Raw genomic sequence first — 21,874 nt, forward strand, 5'->3', positions numbered from 1 at the left:
GGCTCCAATCGCCACTTTGGTGATTGGGACGATTCTGCATCGCAGGTGTGAATTTGATGCAATTTGATAACCACAACGATGAGTGTGGCTACATCTGTACATACTAATCGCATTTGTAAAATCTGCATTCAGGATGTAAATTGCATTATTTGGGGGAATTAGGCTTTGAATTATAATTATAATACTTATATAATACTCATACATTTAAGTATATTTAATCCAATATTCTATGAAATGCAGCCTTATCATTTCTAAGAAGAAAAAAAAAATAATGATCTTAAGCTGGGTACACATTATGCATATTTTTCTAAATGATATGCACAATAATAATATCGTTAATGTATCGTTAATGATATTTTCATGCATATCATTTAGTGTGTACGCAATATTTCAATAATGATGCATGATGTCCATCATTATGACCCCTCTGTCATCTGTACATGCAGTTGAATTGCCAATGGCAGCGTGCTTCTGGATGTGGCTGCAGCTGCTGAACTATATCATTAACAATATTGTTTTGTGTTTTAGTACTGTATCATTAGTCCAGGAGTACAGGCAGTTCATGGGAAATTCATTAACGATATCATTCTCGCACGATATCGATTAATTTGTACTCTGCTTTAGTTACCGTTAGAAATAAAAATGTTATTCCCACTAAAGTTAACTCAGCACAAAAATGTAATTGCAAATTGGTATGCAGGTGGGTGGTGACAGGGGTGGGACTAGACTATCCTTAGACCCCGCCCCTCATGGCAAAATGCTGCCAATAGCACATGTGTGAATGGAGGTAGCACGATTAGCCTGCACCCCTATCATAGACTTGTAACATTATTCTTCCCTTTCCCTGGGGTGCAATAGCGGTGGGAGGGACTACCTGAAAAATTGTGTATTTGCTGCAGGACCCCTTCAGCCCATTCGAGTCATCCAACATCCTAGTCCTAGACATGATCCTTGCCCTAACCCATACAGGCAGCTCCTGGGACAATAACGAGCCATGCCACTGTCACGACTGCATTATCACAATGGAAGCTGTAATAAACGATAAAAAATACTGTATACACTTAAACAAATATGCAATGACCCTGTTTAGTCCTGTCAGCTGATGCCATACATCTTATTTTGCTGAAATTGGTCTGGAGTTCATCTCCACCAACCAAACCCCATTATACCTCAGCTCTCCTTTCTTCCATGTTCTCTCTCTCTCTCTCTCTCTCTCTCTCTCTCTCTCTCTCTCTCTCTCTTTCTCTCTCTCTCTCACTTACTGTTAGTTCCCTTCTTTATTTGTCAGCTTATTGTTAGCTCTACTTCTTTCCTCCATATAGTGGGCACCCCCATTACCACCACCACCACCACCACCACCTATGCCTCTCCATTCTGAACACCCTTTCTGCTGTTCTTCAGCTCCCCAACTTAATGTCTCTAACTCTCTGGTAGAAATCCCCCTGTTGCTGTTTCCCCCAGGTAAGTATCCTCCTGAGACCCCTGTGGGCCCCTGCTGCTGTTCATCCTAAGACCCCATTTCCTCCAGCAATCCCACCCTCTTTAATTATATCTGAATCCAGACTGGTCATACAGACTGCACTTACTCATCTGTCTCAATCCCACCCAACTGTTACTCTAAAGGCTCTCCTTATCTGGCCTGTCTCCTTCACTTCTGAACAACCTCTCTTGTTTGGCATACCCCTCTCCTTATCTGGCTTATCCCCTTATGCCTAGCTCAACCCAGTGGCATGCGGTGGGGTGAGGCAGGTGAGGCACAGCCTTTCATGTCATACTAGCGTATATGCCGCTGTTTTGAATGGATAACGTATGTAAAGTCTGTAAAAAATGCAAAGAATATATTAAAAAAATCTTATTTTTATTATTTTAACAATTTTTATAGTCAAAACTCTGGAGTAAAAAGTCTATGGCAGGTGAGGGAGTGCCTCACCTGGCTACCTTTTCTGCACATCTCTTATCAAAACTCAGCGAATCTCCAACAGTTAAAAAATAGGTGGTTTTAATCAGGAATTGGGCGCTCTCCTTACGAACTCTTCATAACGACTTAGAAGTTTCAAATAATGGGGGATATAAATAAAGTATATATACTCCCCTCTAATGTAGTTTTCAACTTCTTTCCTCCAGATGTCAGTTCCCTCAGATCCTCCGATGTGGATATGAAAAAGGAAGGATATAAGGGAAACCAATGTGTGAATCGGTACCAATAATAAAGATAAAATTTGTGTTCACTTTTTGGCAGTTTTATAGTTTGTATGCCATGAGCGTACCCAGACTCACTCAAAACAAATATATGGTACACTTATCAAGGTTTCTTTTGAGGGTGAATAGCGTACCCGTACTCACGGTGTGATTGTTGGTTCAAAACACATCAAGGTATCTTTTTCCAGCGTTTTGAAGTAGAAAGACTCTGCTTCTCTCCCTAGAGGAGCCTGAGGAAGAGACAGATGTCTCGAAACATGTTGGTCCTGTACTAGTGTCCTAGTTCCCAGAGAAGCAGAGCCTTTCTACTTCAAAACGCTGGAAAAAGATACCTTGATGTGTGTTGAACCAACAATCACACCGTGAGTACGGGTACGCATTCACCCTCAAAAGAAACCTTGATAAGTGTACCATATATTTGTTTCAAGTGAGTCTGGGTACGCTCATGGCATACAAACTATAAAACTGCCAAAAAGTGAACACAAATTTTATCTTTATTATTGGTACCGATCCACACATTGGTTTCCCTTATATCCTTCCTTTTTCATAACCACATCGGAGGATCCGAGGGAACTGACATCTGGAGGAAAGAGAAGTTGAAAACTACATTAGAGGGGAGTATATATACTTTATTTATATCCCCCATTATTTGAAACTTCTAAGTCGTTATGAAGAGTTCGTAAGGAGAGCGCCCAATTCCTGATTAAAACAACCTATTTTTTATCTATTCTAACAGGGATAAGGGAAATATCCCATTTTTCAGGATAGGCAAACCCCTGCAATATTAGCGCTAATAGATTCTCCAAAAAAACCCTAGCGAATCTCCAACAGTGTATACTGCTGCACATGTGTATAATGCTGGCATGTACCCAATGACTCATATATTGTGTGCTTATCTGGCTCTGGTACTTGCCAGGGACTCTTGAGCCATTTACCTCACTGCACATCCCTGGCTCACCCTCTGTCTTCACCTGGCCTGCCCCGCTCTCATCTGACCTAGCCTTTTATTTATCTCTATCTTCTCCTCTAGAACTGCAGCAGTGCGAACCAGGTATTCCTATGTGTCTCCGTATGCCAGTTGGGGGTGCTTTGCCCAGCCTGCGCTGTCCAATATGTAGGCTACTGTCAATGTAGATGGAGGAGAACCAGATGGTTTCCCTCCATCAATGTCAAGCATAAACAAATATTTGTTTTACCCCAAGGGGCTAGGACCCCCTTGTTTTGATTGGCCCAAAGGCCAATCAGTCAAAGAAAATGGATGACCATCGATATGTAAAAATTTTGATGGTCATCCATTGCATAGTATGCCACTATCAATAGCCAGTTACACTATTGCCATCAATGGCAACCAATGATGGCCATCCCTACTAGTACCTAACTTAATAGGACAGAGGGGAATCGGAGGGGAGACGGCCATGTTTGGATGCGCTGCAGGCTCTAGTAATCATAGGAGACAGCAGTGTAGCTGCACTACTGATCTTCTTTGAAAACAATTGACAGAAATGTCAATGAGAAGGAGGACACGGGTCCGCACCCCACCCACACACCCACATACACACGGGTCCAGCTATGAATAGTACACAGGCACTATTCAAATATTAGTCTACAGCTAATATACACCATTGGTTTTAATCTTGATATAAACCATCCATACGGCCAAACATGACAAATTCCAGGAGGGACAAAATGCTCTCTACCTGGACATCTCTCTTAATATACTGTATGATTGCAGTCACCTGTGTTGAAGCACTTAACTCAGTAAAATAATTCAACACAGGTGACGCCAATCATATATTAAGAGAGAACTCCAAAACACAGAATCAAATTATCTTTGGGACAGTGCGCACCACTTGACCTGCGAGCACCAACTCGGGGTACAGTGCTACTGGACCAATGCAGCCAGCCAAATGAAATAAGGTAAGTGTGGGTCGGATCAAATGGAAATGGTATGGAGGGACAGGAAGGCATACTAATGATAAGGGTGTTGGCTAATTTTCAATTGGTGGGACATATGTTTTTGGTTTTAGTAATTTATTTGATGGGGGTAATATAACCTCAACGTGAGCTAATGGTTGTGCCTTATAATTTAAAGTGGTGTGGATGCGACTTTCTAGTTTGGTCAAAAATAGGTTTCTTTGTTAAACTTGAGTATTAGTTATTTAATGTCAGAGCTGTTGGGTCTATTACTTTTTTTTTTGTTTTAAATAATAGGTTTCTATTAAGTCTTGCAATGATACAAAATACAGAGGAGAAACTGTATTGCAATAAAACACAATGAACAAGGAGGAGCAATAGAAAAAGGCAAAACATTTTAAATCAGCATTTAGTCTGTAATAAAATCAGCTATAACTTAACCGAGCGAGCAAGACTTACATTTAGCATAAGCATGATGGGGATAGGAAACAGAAGAAGATGAAGTATGGGGCATGAGGGGGAAGAAAAGGGATGGGGACACTTGAAGGGGGGCTCAACATGTTATACGGTACAATAAAGACTAATAAAAAGGAAACATACTGTACTCTCAATGAGAAATTACTCATCAGTGGTGCGCGGAAGAGAGGAAAGAACTGCCAGGTCTAAAGGTTCACTATGAAGTACAGATTGGCCCTGTTTTTTTCTGTATTCACTCCACTTGAACCATTTTATATGAATCGACGAAGCAGAGGGTGAATATTTGATGTTGGCTGTCTCAAAAAACAAATGTTTATGGATCTTATTTGCAATGTGTCAAAATTAAGGTATTTCAGGTGATTTCCAATGTTGGACTATGGCCGCCTTGGTTGAAATCAGGATGTGTCCAAGGAGATATAGATCTCCCACAGACAGCTGTGTATTATGATGCAATAACGCCACTACAGGGTCGGGCAGAATGTGAATTCTCAAAACGTCACCTATGAAGGAGAATACTTCAGACCAAAGTGGGCGTAATGCGGGCACTCCCAGAAGATATGGTAAATGGTGCTGTTGGGTCTATTTCTAAATGTGAACACTAGGGCTTGTTGTAGGTTGGGAGATCTGATTCTCACATGACATGCTATTGATTGAACTTTGGGGCAAGTGACGGTAAACAATATTTGCTTATTGTCATTCTGACCATGTTTCATGTTGTACCTATCCACTACCTAACGACTCCACAATATTGCAGGATACAGAATCGCTAACTGAACATAATACAAGAGCAGTTACAGGGAGTGAAATGTCTTGAATCTGGTTGGACATCTGTAAACTGCTAAGTCAAAACTTTGGTCCGATTGCAAAGGCATGTCTTACAGTACTTCACATCATTCTGCTTGTGGAGAGGGACCTGTATGGCTCCAATGTTTGTTATGGAGCTGACACTTTACAAAATATTTTGACTATAGTTGGCACTCAAAGTGAAAAACATTTCCTGGTTATATTATAATGTTGTAGCACACAATGAACTTGTGCTGGACAATTTAAAAAAACTGCAAACTTAAGTTACAGCAAATAAAACTCTTATGCATTATATTGGTTTAGTATTAAATGCTAACCTGTTGTAACACCTGAGACAAATTCTCTTAGAATCCATGTCTGTTGTATTTGGAGTTTGGAATTCAATTGTTGGTTGATTCCATGCTGCAAGTGTCTGCAAATGTGTTTTCAATGCAAGAAGTAAAATTATGTCTAATGCTATTGGTTAACTTCTAGGATCAAACCATAAGGCCAAACCTACTTCAGCCCACTGAAGAAGGACCAGAAAATCCCTCTCCAGTCAAGATTTCCCCATAAGGGAAAGCCAACCTATAAGAGAAAGCACCTTCAGAAGGCATTAGCTTATGAGGATAAGCAAAAAAAGCCTGATTTGTTAAAAAGTCCTATAATGCTGTACCCATACAAAACAAATGTGATGGCTAAAGCCAGCACTGATGATTGGTGATATATCCCAAATCTCTTGCTTTATAGCCTTGTTAATAGGGGAGATGATAATTCTGTAAGAAACAGCTGTTTTTTGTGTTTGACAGACAGAAATAATTTGATAATGTTCAAGAAGGACAGCAATACCTGCACACAGATATTACAATTAGTTAGATTATATACTGTATCACAAAAAAGTGTGAGTTTTTAATTGAAAAGCATTACAACAAGCTGCAAGTGAAGTATGCAACATTCAGGGAGTCAGTATCTTCGTGTATCTATTTTATCTATCACGCACACATAGGGGAGTATCATATTATTATTTATTTATTTACAGTTTCTTATATAGCGCAGCAGATCCCGTTGCTAGCTTGCCAATAAAGCACATCTATTGCGTACATTGCAAGCCATTGTGAATATTATACCATAACTCCATCTCTCTTCACATACATACATATATATATATACTACTCCTGATGAGGACTGCATTGGTCTACTCTTTGGGGGAAATTTACTAAGATCGAATGGTTACGAATGGTCTTATTTGTACCAATTCAATGCAAAATGCGTAAGTATTTCACACATCGACAAATTTATACAAATGTGTACGATTCATATTTAATTCATTCGTATTTTTTAGAATGTCTAAAAAATACAAATTTATACACCATCGATAGAATACGGCCTTTAAAGCCTATTCTTTTCAATGGTACCAACAAAGTTACTAATGATTCCTACTGGTTTATATGAATATTGATCACTAGTAAATATGTCAACTAGACCATGTTTTTTGGTCGTATTTGAGGCTTCTTAATGTAAAAAATAGAAAAAAAATAATAATAATTGGGGAAAAAAATGGTATCCCACGGAGTCTGTTGGACAAGGGCACAGACCTGCGGTGGACCTTTATAGGTAAGTATAGTATGTGTGAATGTAGTATTTAATAAACTTTTCTGATGTGTCTGTGTATTATTTCACTATTTTTAATGTTGTAGAACTACAAGTACCAGTGGGACCGTTATTGTTCTGTATGCTGAGACCTGTGGTTCTCTAAGTCCCTGCATGCGGTGCAAGCTTGCTTGGACTTGTAGTTCCACAACATTCCACAAAAGTGGTGCCCACCGCCCTGGGGCACGAGGGACAGTCAGGGGCTTCAGCCCAGGCAGGGGGTATCCTGGGGGGGACCCCTTCATTGGGGGGGGTCCCCAATCCCCCATGGTCAGGGGTTAATGCTTTGGCTGGGGGAACTTACATAAAAAGTTTCCCCAGCTGTGGCATTAGCCCGCTGGCTGTTTGGCCCAGTGCTGGTTCTCAAAATATGGGGGACCCCTATTTATTTTGTCCCCCGTATTTTGGGAACCAGGACTACGACCCGGTATGAATACGAATGGGAATGAACACATACGACATCGGAAAATATGAATGAAAAGAATACGCCAGCTTTTTAAATTTGTCGTATTTCTCATCCGTATTTTTGGATCATATATGGCCGATCCCATTCGTACCCATTCATACGCTGATCAGCCATATACGGACAATATATTTATAAATTTCCCCCTTGTTTCACATACAGCTTGTCTATCAAACATTATGAAATCTTACAATGTCAATTTAATTTCATCCTTCGTTCTTTTTGTAGACAGCTCTGACACAGCAATACCTAGCATAGGACTGGCCCACAGAGGATTAACCCCCTTTGAATTTAGCATTCAATGCCATGTGTCATGTCCTTTCTGTCTCGCAACCTGACAAAGAATGTGCCCTCCAGCAGCCCCCAGTGTATGCATCGCTATGGGGTCTCTAAACAAATATTCTATGTTTGGTGTCAGACTTTTCTAGGAAGCAAACATTTAAAAATTAGTTGTTTCAATTTAAAGCTACTTATTATACCTAATGTTATACATTTTGCATAGCATCCTGACTGATTTGCTGAGCCCTCATCTCTCACCTGATACTAAAAGGGAGATATTTCCAAGCCGTGGAGAGATTCAGGGACATATGTATTAAGCCTGCAGAAGTGATAAAGTAGAAGGTGATAACACAGCAACCAATCAGCTCCTGTCAAGTTACAGTCTGGGTTTGAAAAATCAGTTATGAGCTGATTAGCTGCTGTGTTATCTCCTTCTACTTTATCACTTCACCAGGCTTGATACATCTGCCACAAAGTACCAACCAATCAGTTGAAAACATAGCCTGTAAAATTACAGTTATAAGCTGATTGGTTGGTACTTTATCACTGTCCACTTTATCTCTCTCCAGGTATTGATAAATCTCCCCCAAAATAGAAATCTTATAATCAAAGAAATGTATAATTGATCAAACAGAATTCATACAAAGCACATCCCTCAGCTTCTGCCATCATGCAGACTTATGTGAAGCTATGGGGAACAACATAAACTATAGTTGGGAACTTTTAACCCTTTGAGTGCCAAAATCTCTGTGAGAGATGCCCAAAAAACTGAGTGTCAACATCTCTGTGAGCGATGTGCAAAATATTCATGGAAAATGCCAGCGTTGCTCACATTTGTTGTATAAATTCAAATAAAAAATGTTGTGTACAAAAAAAGTTTATATTTCCTATAAAAGGCAAACATTACAGGTCATTATGATGAATAAACATGTTTGCTTGGCAATTTTCAAATATATTTTGACAAATTCACTTGGCACTCAAAGGGTTAAATACCTGGACTCAGACAAACATATAATTAATTGAATTAATTAAATTATGTGTAACCAACATGTGACATCATGGAATTCACAATTTGCACTTCGGGTGTAAAAAAAAAGGTACTTATGTATTATCTGGGCTCCCATGTTAAATGCACCCCATTTTTTCATACCCCTACTATCCAACTACGCATGGAGTTGTATTTATATAGTGTGGCAAGCACAGCGAGCCCCGCGAGGGGACGCGGTCTCATAAGAAAAACGGGAGCCCAGATATTACATACGTACCAAAAAAAACCTTAACTTTTTCAAAATTTTTAGGTCGAATTTAGATTCAAACTATTCAATCAAAGTGCTGATTCTTCAATTAGTCAAACAAAATGCTTGGATTGGCGAATGACTTCCACATGTTTCCGATTAAATTTGCGGACATTTTCACCCCTCGTTTGCAATTTTTCACTGATGCCAATTCAACCAAAAGTGAATCGGCATCAACGAAAAAAGACTAAAAAACAGGCAAAAATATCTGCAATTGAAAACTCCATTTTTTTCGGCTACCTAAAGAAATGGACTTAAATGAAAACCCCTATTAGTTTTTAAGCCTAGAACAGGGATGGCAAAACCGGTCCTTGATATATCATAACAGTTCATGTTTTCCAGATCACTTGTGGATCTGTAGAATTTGTCGGTTAGGAATGAATGCAGCACATGTTTTAAAATGTGATAGATAGTAATGACCACACCCATGAAAAAAAAACAACAAGCTAGCAGGGGTGCCGATGTATAAACCGTCAGATGGCGGGAAGGATTGTACACCTGTGAACGGTGTGCTGTAGCTGCCTCTCTCCTCAGCTCTCTCCTCAGCTCAGCACACAGCACTGAGCAGCAGGGCTGCCGACAGGGAGGTGCTGTTGGTACAGCTGTCCTGGGCCCGGCCTCTGGGAGGGCCCGAATTTTGCCCACCGGATCCCCCACCCCCCAACAGCCTCCGCTGTGCTGCCTGCTTCTTCAATGTGGGACATTAGCGGACAATTAAAATGCTGTGTACCGTTAGCCAATCAAACCGCCTGCCAGTACAAAAGCTCACCAGCCGGTGCTCCATTTTAATTTGCTGCCGGAATCCTGTGGCATGAGTTGGGTGGTAAGTGAAGGGGGGGGATATGGGAGTGGGACCTGGAGGGGCCCGGACTGAAAAATTCCTAGTGGCTTCCCTGGTGAGCAGTGCGTGCTGAGCTGGGGGAGTGGCTTCTGCAGTGGCAGTTAATTCTCTCTCTCCCTGCTCGGTTCACTGTAATGAGGGTGGAGGGTAGCGCCCACCGGGCCCCCTCCATCAGATCCAGGCTTGGGTAAGAAGGTCTTCCCCCTCAGCGCCACTGCCTAGAGTAGACTATAGTGGCAAAGTATAGCTTGGACTATGATGGCATAGCAAAGCTCAGACTATAATGGCAAAGTACAGCTTAGACTATAATGGCTAGGATTGCATGATAATTATATCATTAACGATATTATTGTCTAGAGTGTATGCACTATATTGTTAATGATGCAGGCTCCTGCGGGTCGTTAATGGACCCCCCAGACTCCCAAGTCACCTGTGCATGCAGTCACAAGTCCTGACTATATTGGCAATGATACCATGTTCGGAGCCGTGTCAGGATGATGTCACGTAACAATATTGTTAATGATATTGTTCAGTGTGTATGCACAATATCGTTCGCCTGGGAGTTTGCTGGAAAACATGGAGCATATCATATAATGTGTATGCACCTTTAGACTATTGTGGCTAGACTATAGCTATAGTAGCAAGTATAGTTTAGACTAAAGTGCCAAAATATAGCCTAGATCACAGGTTCTCAAAGTCGGTCTTCAGGACCCCACACACTGCATGTTTTGCAGGTCTCCTCACAGAATCAAGTGAAATAATTAGCTCCACATGTGCATCTTTTAAAATGTGTCAGTCACTAATGAGTGCACCTGTCAGGTGCCCTGGAAAACATGAACTGTGTGGGGACCGAGTTTGAGAACCACTGGCCTAGATTATAGTGTATACATTAAAATGAGCCATATTACAGAATAAAACCAAAATACTTTCTTTATGTGGAAGCAGCAAAATAAACTTACTGTATTATTTATGACATTACTATCTACACACATTTGAGAATGATTTACTCACCGTTACAAGCAGACAGGTTGTAGCCTATATGATGATAACCTTCTTGACAATCCCATTGTCCTATTCCTTTGGTGCTGCAGAAACCAGTGAAAAAGTATACTGTCCAGAAAACAGTTAATATAAGGAACATAATCTCTTCTTGTGTTGCTGTCCATAGGCTACATGTCACTTGTTTTCATCCTGTGCAGCTCTGTGCATGAAGGGTGTCCTGTCTCTTGCTCACAGCCTTTCATATCCAACAACATTTTTTTTCTTTTCTCCTTTTTTTTTTTTACAAATCCCAGATTTTTGTTTTCCGCCTGTCTTTTTATTTACTCGAACAATACTCCGACCTCTCTCTGTATACAACCATTCTAATTAGTTATGCTTCTTGATTTTTTTCTTTTGGAAGCAAAGTACGAAATGCCAGGCACCCTAGTGACGAATGTAACACATTCAGCAACTACAGTAGTCTGGGAGAATTTCTTCCACAGTGTCAGAGCAATTTGTTTTGTGATAACCTTCCTCTTCGTTGTGTACAGTACTATGCCCGGTTCTGTCTTCCCCAATTACTGCCTCCTTTAAAATGTTTCCTTGCCACACCTCCCTCCTTCTTAGTGCCAGCAGAGTGGAGCTCGTCTTTGGTATTTTCAATACTGGGAATGAGAGAATGCAGACTAAGAACAAACACACAACCACTTGTAATTCCTTTCATATTCTGTTATACGGTGCGGATGGTATGTACAAATGGAGTACTTTTTGTGTTTGCTGAAGTTTTTGAGACTCACTTGAGTCATCTTCGATGAAGGATTTATTAAAAAGTTACGGGTGACTTATTAAGTTCTCTTTAAACACATGAACTATTACACAGTTGATTAAAAGTGACAACAAATTAGTCATACGGTCCAGATGGGAGACCATCTACCATAGAAACGTTATACTGTAGATAGAACTTATGTCTGGGTGTGCAGATAAGCACTGAGCTGGGGTGACACTGCAGAACTTGATTAGCAGGCTGCAAAGCAGTTATATTAACATTGACGTATTAATCAAAAGTCATGATACTATTGCTTATATATATTATTTATATATTAACAGTTTCTTATATAGCGCACACATATTCCGCAGCACTTTACAGAGAATATTTGGACATTCACATCAGTCCCGGCCCCAGTGGAGCTTACAATCTATATGCCCTACCACATGTACACGCACACACAGACATTTTAGGGTTAATTTGCTAGGAGCCAATTAGCCTACCAGTATATTTTTGGATTGTGGGAGGAAACTGGAGTACCCGAAGGAACCCCACACAAGTACGGGGAGAATATACAAACTCCACACAGTTAGGGCCATGGTGGGTATTGAACCCATGACCTCAGCGCTGTGAGGCAGTAATGCTAACCATTACACCATCCGTACTGCCCCATATATATGAACGGTGAACAGTGGAATATATTATTCAACTCAAAAATGGATAATATTTATGACATGGTTATTATTATCACAAATATGGTGAAGTTACTAAGAATTACCAATAATTAGAGTGGGGGCTCACTAGTTAATCTAAGGTACTTTAGGGTTCAGTATTACATTATACAAGCAGTCAAGAAAACAAGAAAGATACAATAGTAGATTCTATTTTAAAGTAGAAATGCATTATACAGTAGTTGGCAAAACACAAAATGGTATCTTAAATCCACCAATGCCCATACTGTAGATTAGATTTTACCCACCCAGTAATCCTTAGAGGTAAGCACTGCACACCCCAGGTTCTGGCTGATGCCAATCTTTCCATGTCACCATTATTCCTAACCAAATGCCTGTTATCTTATTTAAAGTAGACATGCTCATACTGTATATGGATGCTGCTGTCCAGCACACGGCACCTGTGACCACCTGGTGACATTTCAGAATGAAACATGACAACATACAGTAAGTGCACAACACAGTGATACAACCCTCACCACCAATAACACCACCAATTGGGAGACTGAGAAATTGGTGGTGTTATTGGTGGTGAGGAAGATGTGCAGCATTATTAGCATACAGTATTTACAAACAGCAGCTCTGTACAAAGATGTAGCTGCTGTGTGTCCTCTGTCCAAAAAGGGGCTAATTCAGGTTTGATCACATAAACACTTTATACCCGATGTTACAGTTCTGCAATCGCAGCGCAGAATAAAGAACATCTCTGCCTGATTGACCAATGGGTACTTGTGTATTAGCCGGGCTCCCGGTACGTAGTTAGCGTAAAGGCGCTGTCAGAATCAGTGTAGTGTTCCCCCGGCCAGCGTAGTTAACGTAGTCAGTCAGAGCCAGGGTAGTTAACGTAGTCAGTCAGAAGTAGCATAGTGTTCCTCCGAGCATCCCTGTCAGAATCAGCATAGTCAGACAATCAGTGTCCCTGTCATAGCTGAAGGTGAAGTGATAGTGTAATGGCTGCAGAACCTGTGACAATGTTCATCTTGCCAAAGACAGAAGAGGATGCAGGTGTGAATGTGTTCCTGAAACACCCCCACTATCCACGCCAGCCCGAAGCGTGGCGAGCGGAAACGTTACGCGTCCTCCTGACCTGTTCATACCTCCACTATCCATGTCGGCGTGGAGTTGTTTTTATAAAGTGCGGCGATCGCAGCGAGCCACCGAGCCACCGAGCCCGAAGCATGGCGAGTGCAGTGAGCCCCGCGAGGGGGCGCGGATTACTTCACATGCTTCGGGCTTGGTGGCTCCCTGCGCTCGCCACACTTTATAAAATCAACGCTGGTGTCCCCTCGCGGGGCTTGCTACGCTCGCCACGCTTCGGGCTGCCGTGGATAGTGGGGGTTTGAAAATGCCTCCTTTATTCTGCATAGGACGCACTTGCACCAGCATACCCCCTTTATGCATGAGGCAAACGTGCTAATAATTACTGAGAAGCAGGAGCGTCTGAGACGCACCTGCATCTCAGACAGCTGGAGCGCCTCTCCGCCAGCGCCCACATGATCCCCTCTCCGCTGGCGTCCGTCAGTGCAGGGGATCTGACGGTTACCAGCGCTGTGTGAGAGGCACTCACTAGGCTTGGCATGGACTCCGGGACAGAGCCATGGACGCCGGGGTCAGACCCGGGCTGCCGCGGAGTCACTACGCTAACTACGCTAGGCAGCCGTTGGACTACACAGACAGAGTAGCTTACCCTACACCTGCGTACGTATGCTAATTGGGCGCCCGGCTAATACACAAGTACCGACCAATGTTTTTGGAAATGGTTGCATGTTGCACCCACGCCACGAAGTACAGTTTCCCTGGCATTGCAAGTTGTGATGCAACAGGCAGCCTAAGGTTGGCTTTTACAGTATGGTCCCGATGTTCCTCTAAGTTGCAATTGAATTATAGCTCAATGCAATCGCAAATGCAGGCAGAAGGTGATATGTACAGCCTCATGCATTTGCATTGCTTAAGGATCACATATGATAAGCTGCTGGGAGCAGCTTATCATATCTGATCTAAGCTGAATAAGATCCACAGACGCCTGAGAACCAGTGGCGTAAATTCATCCCAGTTGCCCGGTAGACAGTGTGATGTCGTCTATGGTCCTGCTAGGAGGGGGCGTCAGCCACAGAAGCTTTTGATTAACTGTTTCAAACTTAAATGGAAGGAAAGGTGCCCCCTTGGGAGCAGGAGCCAGGTGGCAGAAGACTCCATTGCCTCCCAGAGTTACGCCTCTGCTGAGAACAGAGTCCTGTGGCACATCAAAAACATGAGGCCTTAATTTAGCTTTGGCAGGGTAAAAGCAAGATGGGTGAAAAAAGTCTTGTCACTATGCCACTGACAATGCTAATTACCTTAGCTCAGTTAACTGATTGCACAAATGACAGTAACTTACTCACAATGGCGTAACTACTAAATTTGTGCCCCCCTGCGGAAAATTTCAGCAGCCCCCTCCCACCCCAAGTAGAGGGGGCTAAAACATAAGGGGGAGTTCTGGATGGACACGTAATGGGGAGCTCTAGACAAGAACATAAGGGGGAGCTCTTGTCTGTACCACAAGGGGGAGTTCTAGACTGATAAATAAGGGGGAGTTCTTGGCAGGAACACAAGGGGGTGCTCTGGGCTGGCACATAAGGGGGAGTTCTAGACTCATACATTAGGGGGAGTTCTGGATAGGATCATAAGGGGGTGCTCTGGGCTGTCACATAAGGGAAGTTGTCGGCATGCGCATACATAATTAAGTTAGCGCTCTGGGATGGTATATAAAGATTTGGTACTTATGTATTATCTGGGCTCCCATGTTAAATGCATCACTTTTTTCATACCCCTACTATCCAACTACGCATGGAGTTGACTTTATATAGTGTGGCGAGCGCAGCGAGCCACCGTGCCCGAAGCGTGGCGAGCGCAGCTAGCCCCGCGAGGGGATGCGGTCTCATAAGAAAAACGGGAGTCCAGATATTACATAAGTACCAAAGATTTTTATCAGCAAAAAAAAACATAACCTACAGTAAATGTTCAGAGGCACAGAGGGCCAAAACCATGTGCACTGCAGGGGGGCAGATGTAAAATGTGCAGAGAGAATTAGATTTGGGTAAGTTATTTTGTTTCTGTGCAAGGAAAATACTGACTGCTTTATTTTTACACTGCAATATAGATCTCACTTTGAAGTAAAACCCCACCCAAATCTAACTCTCTCTGCAAGTAACATCTACCCTACCTGCAGTGCACATGGTTTTGTCCAACTAAGAAGGAATTTGTCAGAAAGAGTGAACCAAAATAACCCCCAGAGTGAGAATACATTTTATGGCCCTCCGTCCAAGTAAATTTCTTAATTCCAGTACTCCAAGTAAAAAGATTGAACACCCTGTTTCATTGTAATACACCATGAAAACCCGCTGCCAAGGAGGTCACTAAATAACTAATACTCCATATTTTACTGGTAATCATTCTCAATCTTTCCTAATTTAGAGGAGAATAAGAATGAATCATTATTATGTTGTATTATTTAGAATTTAGCAATGTAGGACTAACATCCACATACCAGGAGGGAATACATGTGAAAAGGCATGTCATCTAAACTTAGGGGGTTATTCAGACCTACTGAAGGCTTCCGGCTTCCTCAGGAGTGAGGAAGCCGAAAGTTCAGTTATCCGTGGAAACGCGTTGAGTACTTCTATTTGAGACCCCACACCCACTGATGACCCATCGATATTCCTGAAAACCATAGAGTACCACCTGAACCTGGATTGAGTTTCTACACCCTTTGGGATACCAAGCCAGTTCCCTAAAGAGACTTACCAGAAAACCAGTGGTTGCCATCAGGATTCTTATTGCTCTCAACGAAATAGAGCATACCAATTTCATCATTGCTGTCTTTTCATTTGCAACTGGAGGGGATTTCCAACTACCCCATCAACCATCTTACATCAGTGGAGCGAATTCTCAACTGGTAATATGCAATACAATCCTTGTTTTGGGCAATTCTTTTGACATTTGACTTTTAAATCCTGCAATCTTCAATTTCATGTCACCCATGTGACACGTCCCCCATCCTTTAGTTTCTTTTTTATGTATTGATTTATGCATTATTCTTAGTTATTTTATTAATTTAAACATTTGTATAATTAGAGTTAATACATTTTTTATTTTATTACTATCTGAATCAATTACTCAGCCAGCGCTGGCTCATTGTACTTTAACACCCCACTGTGTCTCTGGCTCTGCTGGTCTCCTTCTTCACACATCCCTGCATGCTCTCTCTCTCTCTCCTGACCCCTTCCGGCTTCCCGCACTTGTCCAGGCAACCGCAGCGCTCCTGGGTCTCAGAGTCCTCCAGATTGTCTCTGGGCTGATTGCTTAGCAACCAGGTGAAAAGTGCAGCATCTCAGACTGCACATGTTACTAGTTAAAAAGCCTGCCATAAAAATGATAGCTAATCAGGCATACACATGGCGTGATTTGAGACCCATTTGTAAGCAATCTGACTAAATCGCTTAGATGAATTGGCTTAGAAGCAAAAAACCCTGTGTGTGTATGACCCATAGCAATAGTGATGCATAGCCCCATTGCTGTCGCCGGGCTAGATATTTCAAGCATGCCTGAAATATCTAGTCATCACCGGTGTTCTCTCTATTGAGGTCATGGGCAGTGTTGCTAAGCACAAAGCTCAATTTGCTCCGGGTGTACTGGACATTAGTCCCTCTGCTCCTACCTCCAATCTCTGTCTTCACAGATCCATCTATTTGAAACAGATCGTTATGCTTTCACTTTTTTGTGTAATTTTGTCCAGCGATACTTCACCTCATAGAGGGGAGTAGTTCGCCCTTTATATATAGATATTTGCTAGGTTATAAACATCATTTGGTATACTCACTGTCGCATTTATAACTATTAGTAAAAACTTTGGAGAATAAATAATTTTTTAGAGATTGATTGTTAATGGTTTTACCACTATTAAAGGTGGCCAAACACTTGCAGATTTAGGTGGGTATGCAATCTGGGCTCAACGGCTGTCGATCCCCGCCGACAGCCATGATCCTGGCCAGTTTGCGGTCAGATCGACTGCATAACGACAGACGGGATTCAATGTCCCGCCTGCCACTCGGCGCAAAGGGGGCGTGGCCGCAAAAACAGCCGTGGATTGTCGATTTGCGGCTGGGATTTTGACAATCCACGAAAAAAAGATCTTATTCTACTAGACATAAAGAGAAGGGCGCCAAAAAATAGGAGCTGGTTTTCAGAAAAAAGCTGCTGCTCAATTTCAGGGGTAGTCAGTCCCTAACAAATAAACCAGAGGAAAAAAGAATACAAGGAAACAGTGCTTTTTACCACAATGAATAACCCAAATGCAATTGAAATTGATATTATTTATATGAAAAACACATTAATATAATTATACATCACATACAAATAAAAATAGAGGTAAAAAATATATATATAAAAGCTGATTGAATTGCTCTCTCCTGGATATAAATAAAGTGCAGGATAGCACTGGCTCAATGGAATTAGTATGAGGAATGTGCACATTACCAAGAAGATGGATGATGGGTCACTGTCCAAGGATGTTTAAGAAATAAGGAAGGTAGCACAGGTCATCTCTAGTCATATGGTCTCCTGATGTGGTGCCGCTGGAGGTATCAGGGGTCCAGATATTAGATCCCAAATTTCCCAAAGGTCCTCTCTGGTGGTGCGGCGCCCCCTGTGGCCGCTGGAGGAAGCATGATGGGACAGCAAGGTAGAAGATGGTATTCCTTGTTTGAGTAATTATTGAATGATGGTAAGTTACATCTGTGGGGTTTGTCCCAGGGGCATCCAAATGGCAATGGGAAGTCAGGAACCGCTGTGAGTCCCGTAGTTAGTCTCCACACTTGGGAAGTGAATGAATAGACCCAATGTGCAAAGTGACAATCCACAGCCATTACCGGCAGAATGGGCCCGACAGCTTCTGAAGTCGGGCCCGTTCTGCCGTGATCCCACATCAATGCTGTCGTTAAAGACAGCATTGAATAGGGAGCCACCGCTATTTCCCACATCGGAAATAGCAGCGGCACATTGCATACCCCCCTTATTGTCAGACCTGGCTAGTTGGAACAAAAATTTCTGAATGACAGTTTGTCAGTTTTCCAGCATTTCCAAGCGAAAGGTTAACTGTCATTTGCACTCATCTGTAACCAGGTTTTTGTTCCAAGCAGCCAAGTCTGACAATAAATCTGTAGTATGACACAGGGGATATGATATCTGACTTTGTGGGAGATTCTCTAAGAATCTCCGCCCCCCTTCCCCACCCATCGCAATTATAATTATCGCATATGTTCTAACATATGCGATAATTATAGCAAAGGACAGCTGTTGCGTTAAGAGCTGTCCTTTGCGGTGAGAGTAGCCGGGTCCCAGCAGGTCCCGGCGGCTCCCCCCTCCCTCCCACACCCGGCGCTGCTGCTGCGCCGGGCTCTCCTGTGCTGCCCGGACCTGTGACCTCCTCCCTGCACTGATCCTCTTCTGGGTGCAGGGAGGAGGTCACAGGTACGGGCAGCACAGCTCTGTGCTGCCCGGACACAGGTGAGGGGGAGGGGTGATGCGGGGCAGCGGGGGTCCATGCGGGGCGGCGGGGCGGCGGAGGGTTGCGGTAGAAGCCCCCCGCCGCGGTAACCCAGCGGGGGATGCTTACAGCATCCCAAAATGCAGTAAAAACCCCGGGGTTTTTGCCGCATTTTTAGCTTAGAGAATCTCCCCCAAAATGGTTTATTTTTTATTTTTTATACAAGGGTTAGTTTTGGTAATACTTACCAGAACTGTTTGATTAGCAAATATTAGACTTCATAGTCCCTGTCTTCTGGAGAAAGAGCCTAGTGCTCAGGGCTTTGCTAAGCATCCCCCTAAGCTGCGTGCAGTTGTAATTGTAGACTTATCAAAGTTCTGTATTGAATTACTACTACCAACTTTCAACAGAGCTAATGTTTAGCTTACCTATGCGGTATCAAGCCATAAAACAGTAGTGCTGCAAGAAAGGCGGCCAGCTGGGCAAAGGATCACACTTTAGGGCGTGTTTGCAGATCTAAGCTAACTGACATGCTTACATTATGACACCAGTAGGGGAATGTGTTGCAATCTGCAACATTTCTCCTCCAATGTCTACTCTAGCACGTGCTATGTAGAATTGTTTAGCTTGATATGGAGGTTTCTCTTCCTCAAGTTTACGATACACTGATTACCTTGGAAAAGGTGTTAAGGCTGACTCTGTGATCAACATTGTCTGACTCTAAGCAGTGCAACACGCGGATCACCAGCTGCCTGTAGAGAAAGGGAAAGAACTGGCCAGTGACCCAAATGTTACTGTGGGAAGTAAGAGACATCCAAGAGCTTGGCATTCGGGCTTAGCTACCAAACACACCCTTGTGAGTGGGCACAGCTGCAGATTCTGCTGCTTAAAAAGGGAAGGAAGGACAAGGAAAGTTTATGTATGATGTGAACTTCTCGGCCCTACAACTGTGCTCTACAAGGAACTGTGAAGTATTAAGAATGCATTTGATCATGTGAACACTGTCACATAGATTCTTGAAAGCACATAAAAGGGAACTATGAAGCTCCTTAATTTCTAAGACATTGTACAGAAGAATGATGCCAGCATGTACGTACAGTATTTCATAGGCTGTGTTTTTGTAATGACATACAATAAAATATTGATGAAATGTATGATGAAAATTTCAAGTGAAATATAACTTACAATTCACAATACACAGAAAGACAATTCAATAAAGGGGCAGAAACATAACTTGCCATGGACTCACAAATTTGGGGGCCAGGGTATCATGCAGAGAAGACAGCACAGACTCTGGCACAGTGCCCCACAGAGATCTAAATAAAATATACACGTCACTTCCCTTTTTTTATCATCGAGGGTCTGATGGCGTGAGTGGTCCTAAAGCTCTCAATGGTGTCCCATGGGAATATTCACATAGAGAGGCATGAAAGAAATAAAGACAATGTATTTTCTATGAGAATACATATGACCATATATGGAGAATAAAGTCCCAAAGTGATTCACTCTCAGGGGAAAAACAGGTGTTTTGATAGATGTCCTTCCACCATCAAGTGCAGAAAATGTTATCATACCGATAGACTCACTTTAGTGAGGTGCAGAACCCACACATAAAGGTATCTTTAAGGATATGGAAGATCGTACCCCACTCACAGTAAAGAAAGGCAGATATTTTATATAAAGGTATCTTTCAAAGGGAATATTTGATGGGGAGCGTACCCCAACTCACTGTGGAAAATGAGGTGCAACTCTCATCAAAGTTTCTTTACGACACTCAGATTGGTGTCCAAAAAGATTTTATTCATAAAAACACTCCAAACATATGAAAGATAAAAAATACAATCCAATAATTACATGGAGGCCCTTTTCCACCTTGGGGGTGAAGCTAGATACACAAAAAAGATGGAATATATTGTCATCCCTTGACAAAGGTCCTTGTGGATTGAAACGCGTTGGAGAGCTGTAACGTGCGTGGGTGTATGCAGTGACTGGTGGTGGGCTGAACCCTCAGCCGGGACCGCTGTTTAGAACGGCCACGGCAAAGCCCTACTCTAACTCTGTTGGCCGTCCCGGGCAAGTGACCACAGGCTGCAAGGTGCTAGGCTTCTCCTTTAGTCGCCGCGTTCGAGGGAGCAGGTTAAGCCCGCTCCAACCCCGATGCAACCAGGTTTTATGTTGAGACAAGCCCACGGCGACTGTCAGGGACTGGACCAAAAGGAGGATCTGACTACTAGGGCCTAACTGAAAGGAACACCCTGTCTGACGGCACCTGGCCAAGGACGGGGAATGTGACCGAGCCACAAGCACCGGTACTATAGTAACGGGGTGCCACCAAACGCAAAATACGGCAACACAAAATGGTACAATACGGTACCCCAAAACGGGCGTAAATCCCCTAGCATGAGTCTCTCCGGATCCCGGAGAGCCAGGCAAGACGGAAACAGAACAACTAAAGATACGGGACAGCTTGTCCAGAAAATAACGAATAAGGACCGGGCTCCAATGGAGCACTTACGTAACCGGAACGGAACCTCCAGCGGCAGAAGATGGAGCGGAGTACGTCTGGAGTGTCTTGGCAGGACCAGATGGAGAGATCGCTGACCAAGAGAATTCCGGATAAGGGACGGCCGCAGCAACACGGCAGCGGACCCTCGCTGGAAGGTGTCGACACAGCGACGGAGCGTGGCTGGGACCACGGCAGGAGGATAGAGGCACGGGCACGGTGCACGGCAGAGAATCTGCAGGGACCGGGACAGCAGAGAGCAGCAGGCCCTCTGTGGGGAAACAATATAACCGGCGGGGCTGTATTGGACCAGCTCCCTTAAAAGGGTGCTGCTGGCCAATCAGCCTCCGCCGTAGGACCAGGCCCCCAACCTGTCTAATTATCCCCAGCTGCCTGGGCGCGCGCCACCCGGCGTCCCCTGGTTGCCTGGCAACCCCCGGGTGACGCGGCCCGACTCCCTGTACTGTCC

General features: G+C 43.1%; 1 protein-coding gene across 1 annotated transcript in view; it reads right to left on the reverse strand.

The window, feature by feature from the left end:
• EGF (epidermal growth factor) overlaps positions 1-11,554 on the reverse strand; it is a 125,092-nt gene extending 113,538 nt beyond the window's left edge. Inside the window, exon 1 of the mRNA XM_083178130.1 lies at positions 10,913-11,554. Coding sequence (XP_083034256.1) covers positions 10,913-11,042 — 130 coding nt within the window. The 5' untranslated portion in view covers positions 11,043-11,554. The remainder of the gene's footprint in view (positions 1-10,912) is intronic.
• Between the last annotated feature and the right edge of the window lie 10,320 nt (positions 11,555-21,874).

This window comes from Crinia signifera, chromosome 1 (genome assembly GCF_055691185.1).
Source record: "Crinia signifera chromosome 1, ASM5569118v1, whole genome shotgun sequence".
Lineage (NCBI taxonomy): Eukaryota > Metazoa > Chordata > Amphibia > Anura > Myobatrachidae > Crinia > Crinia signifera.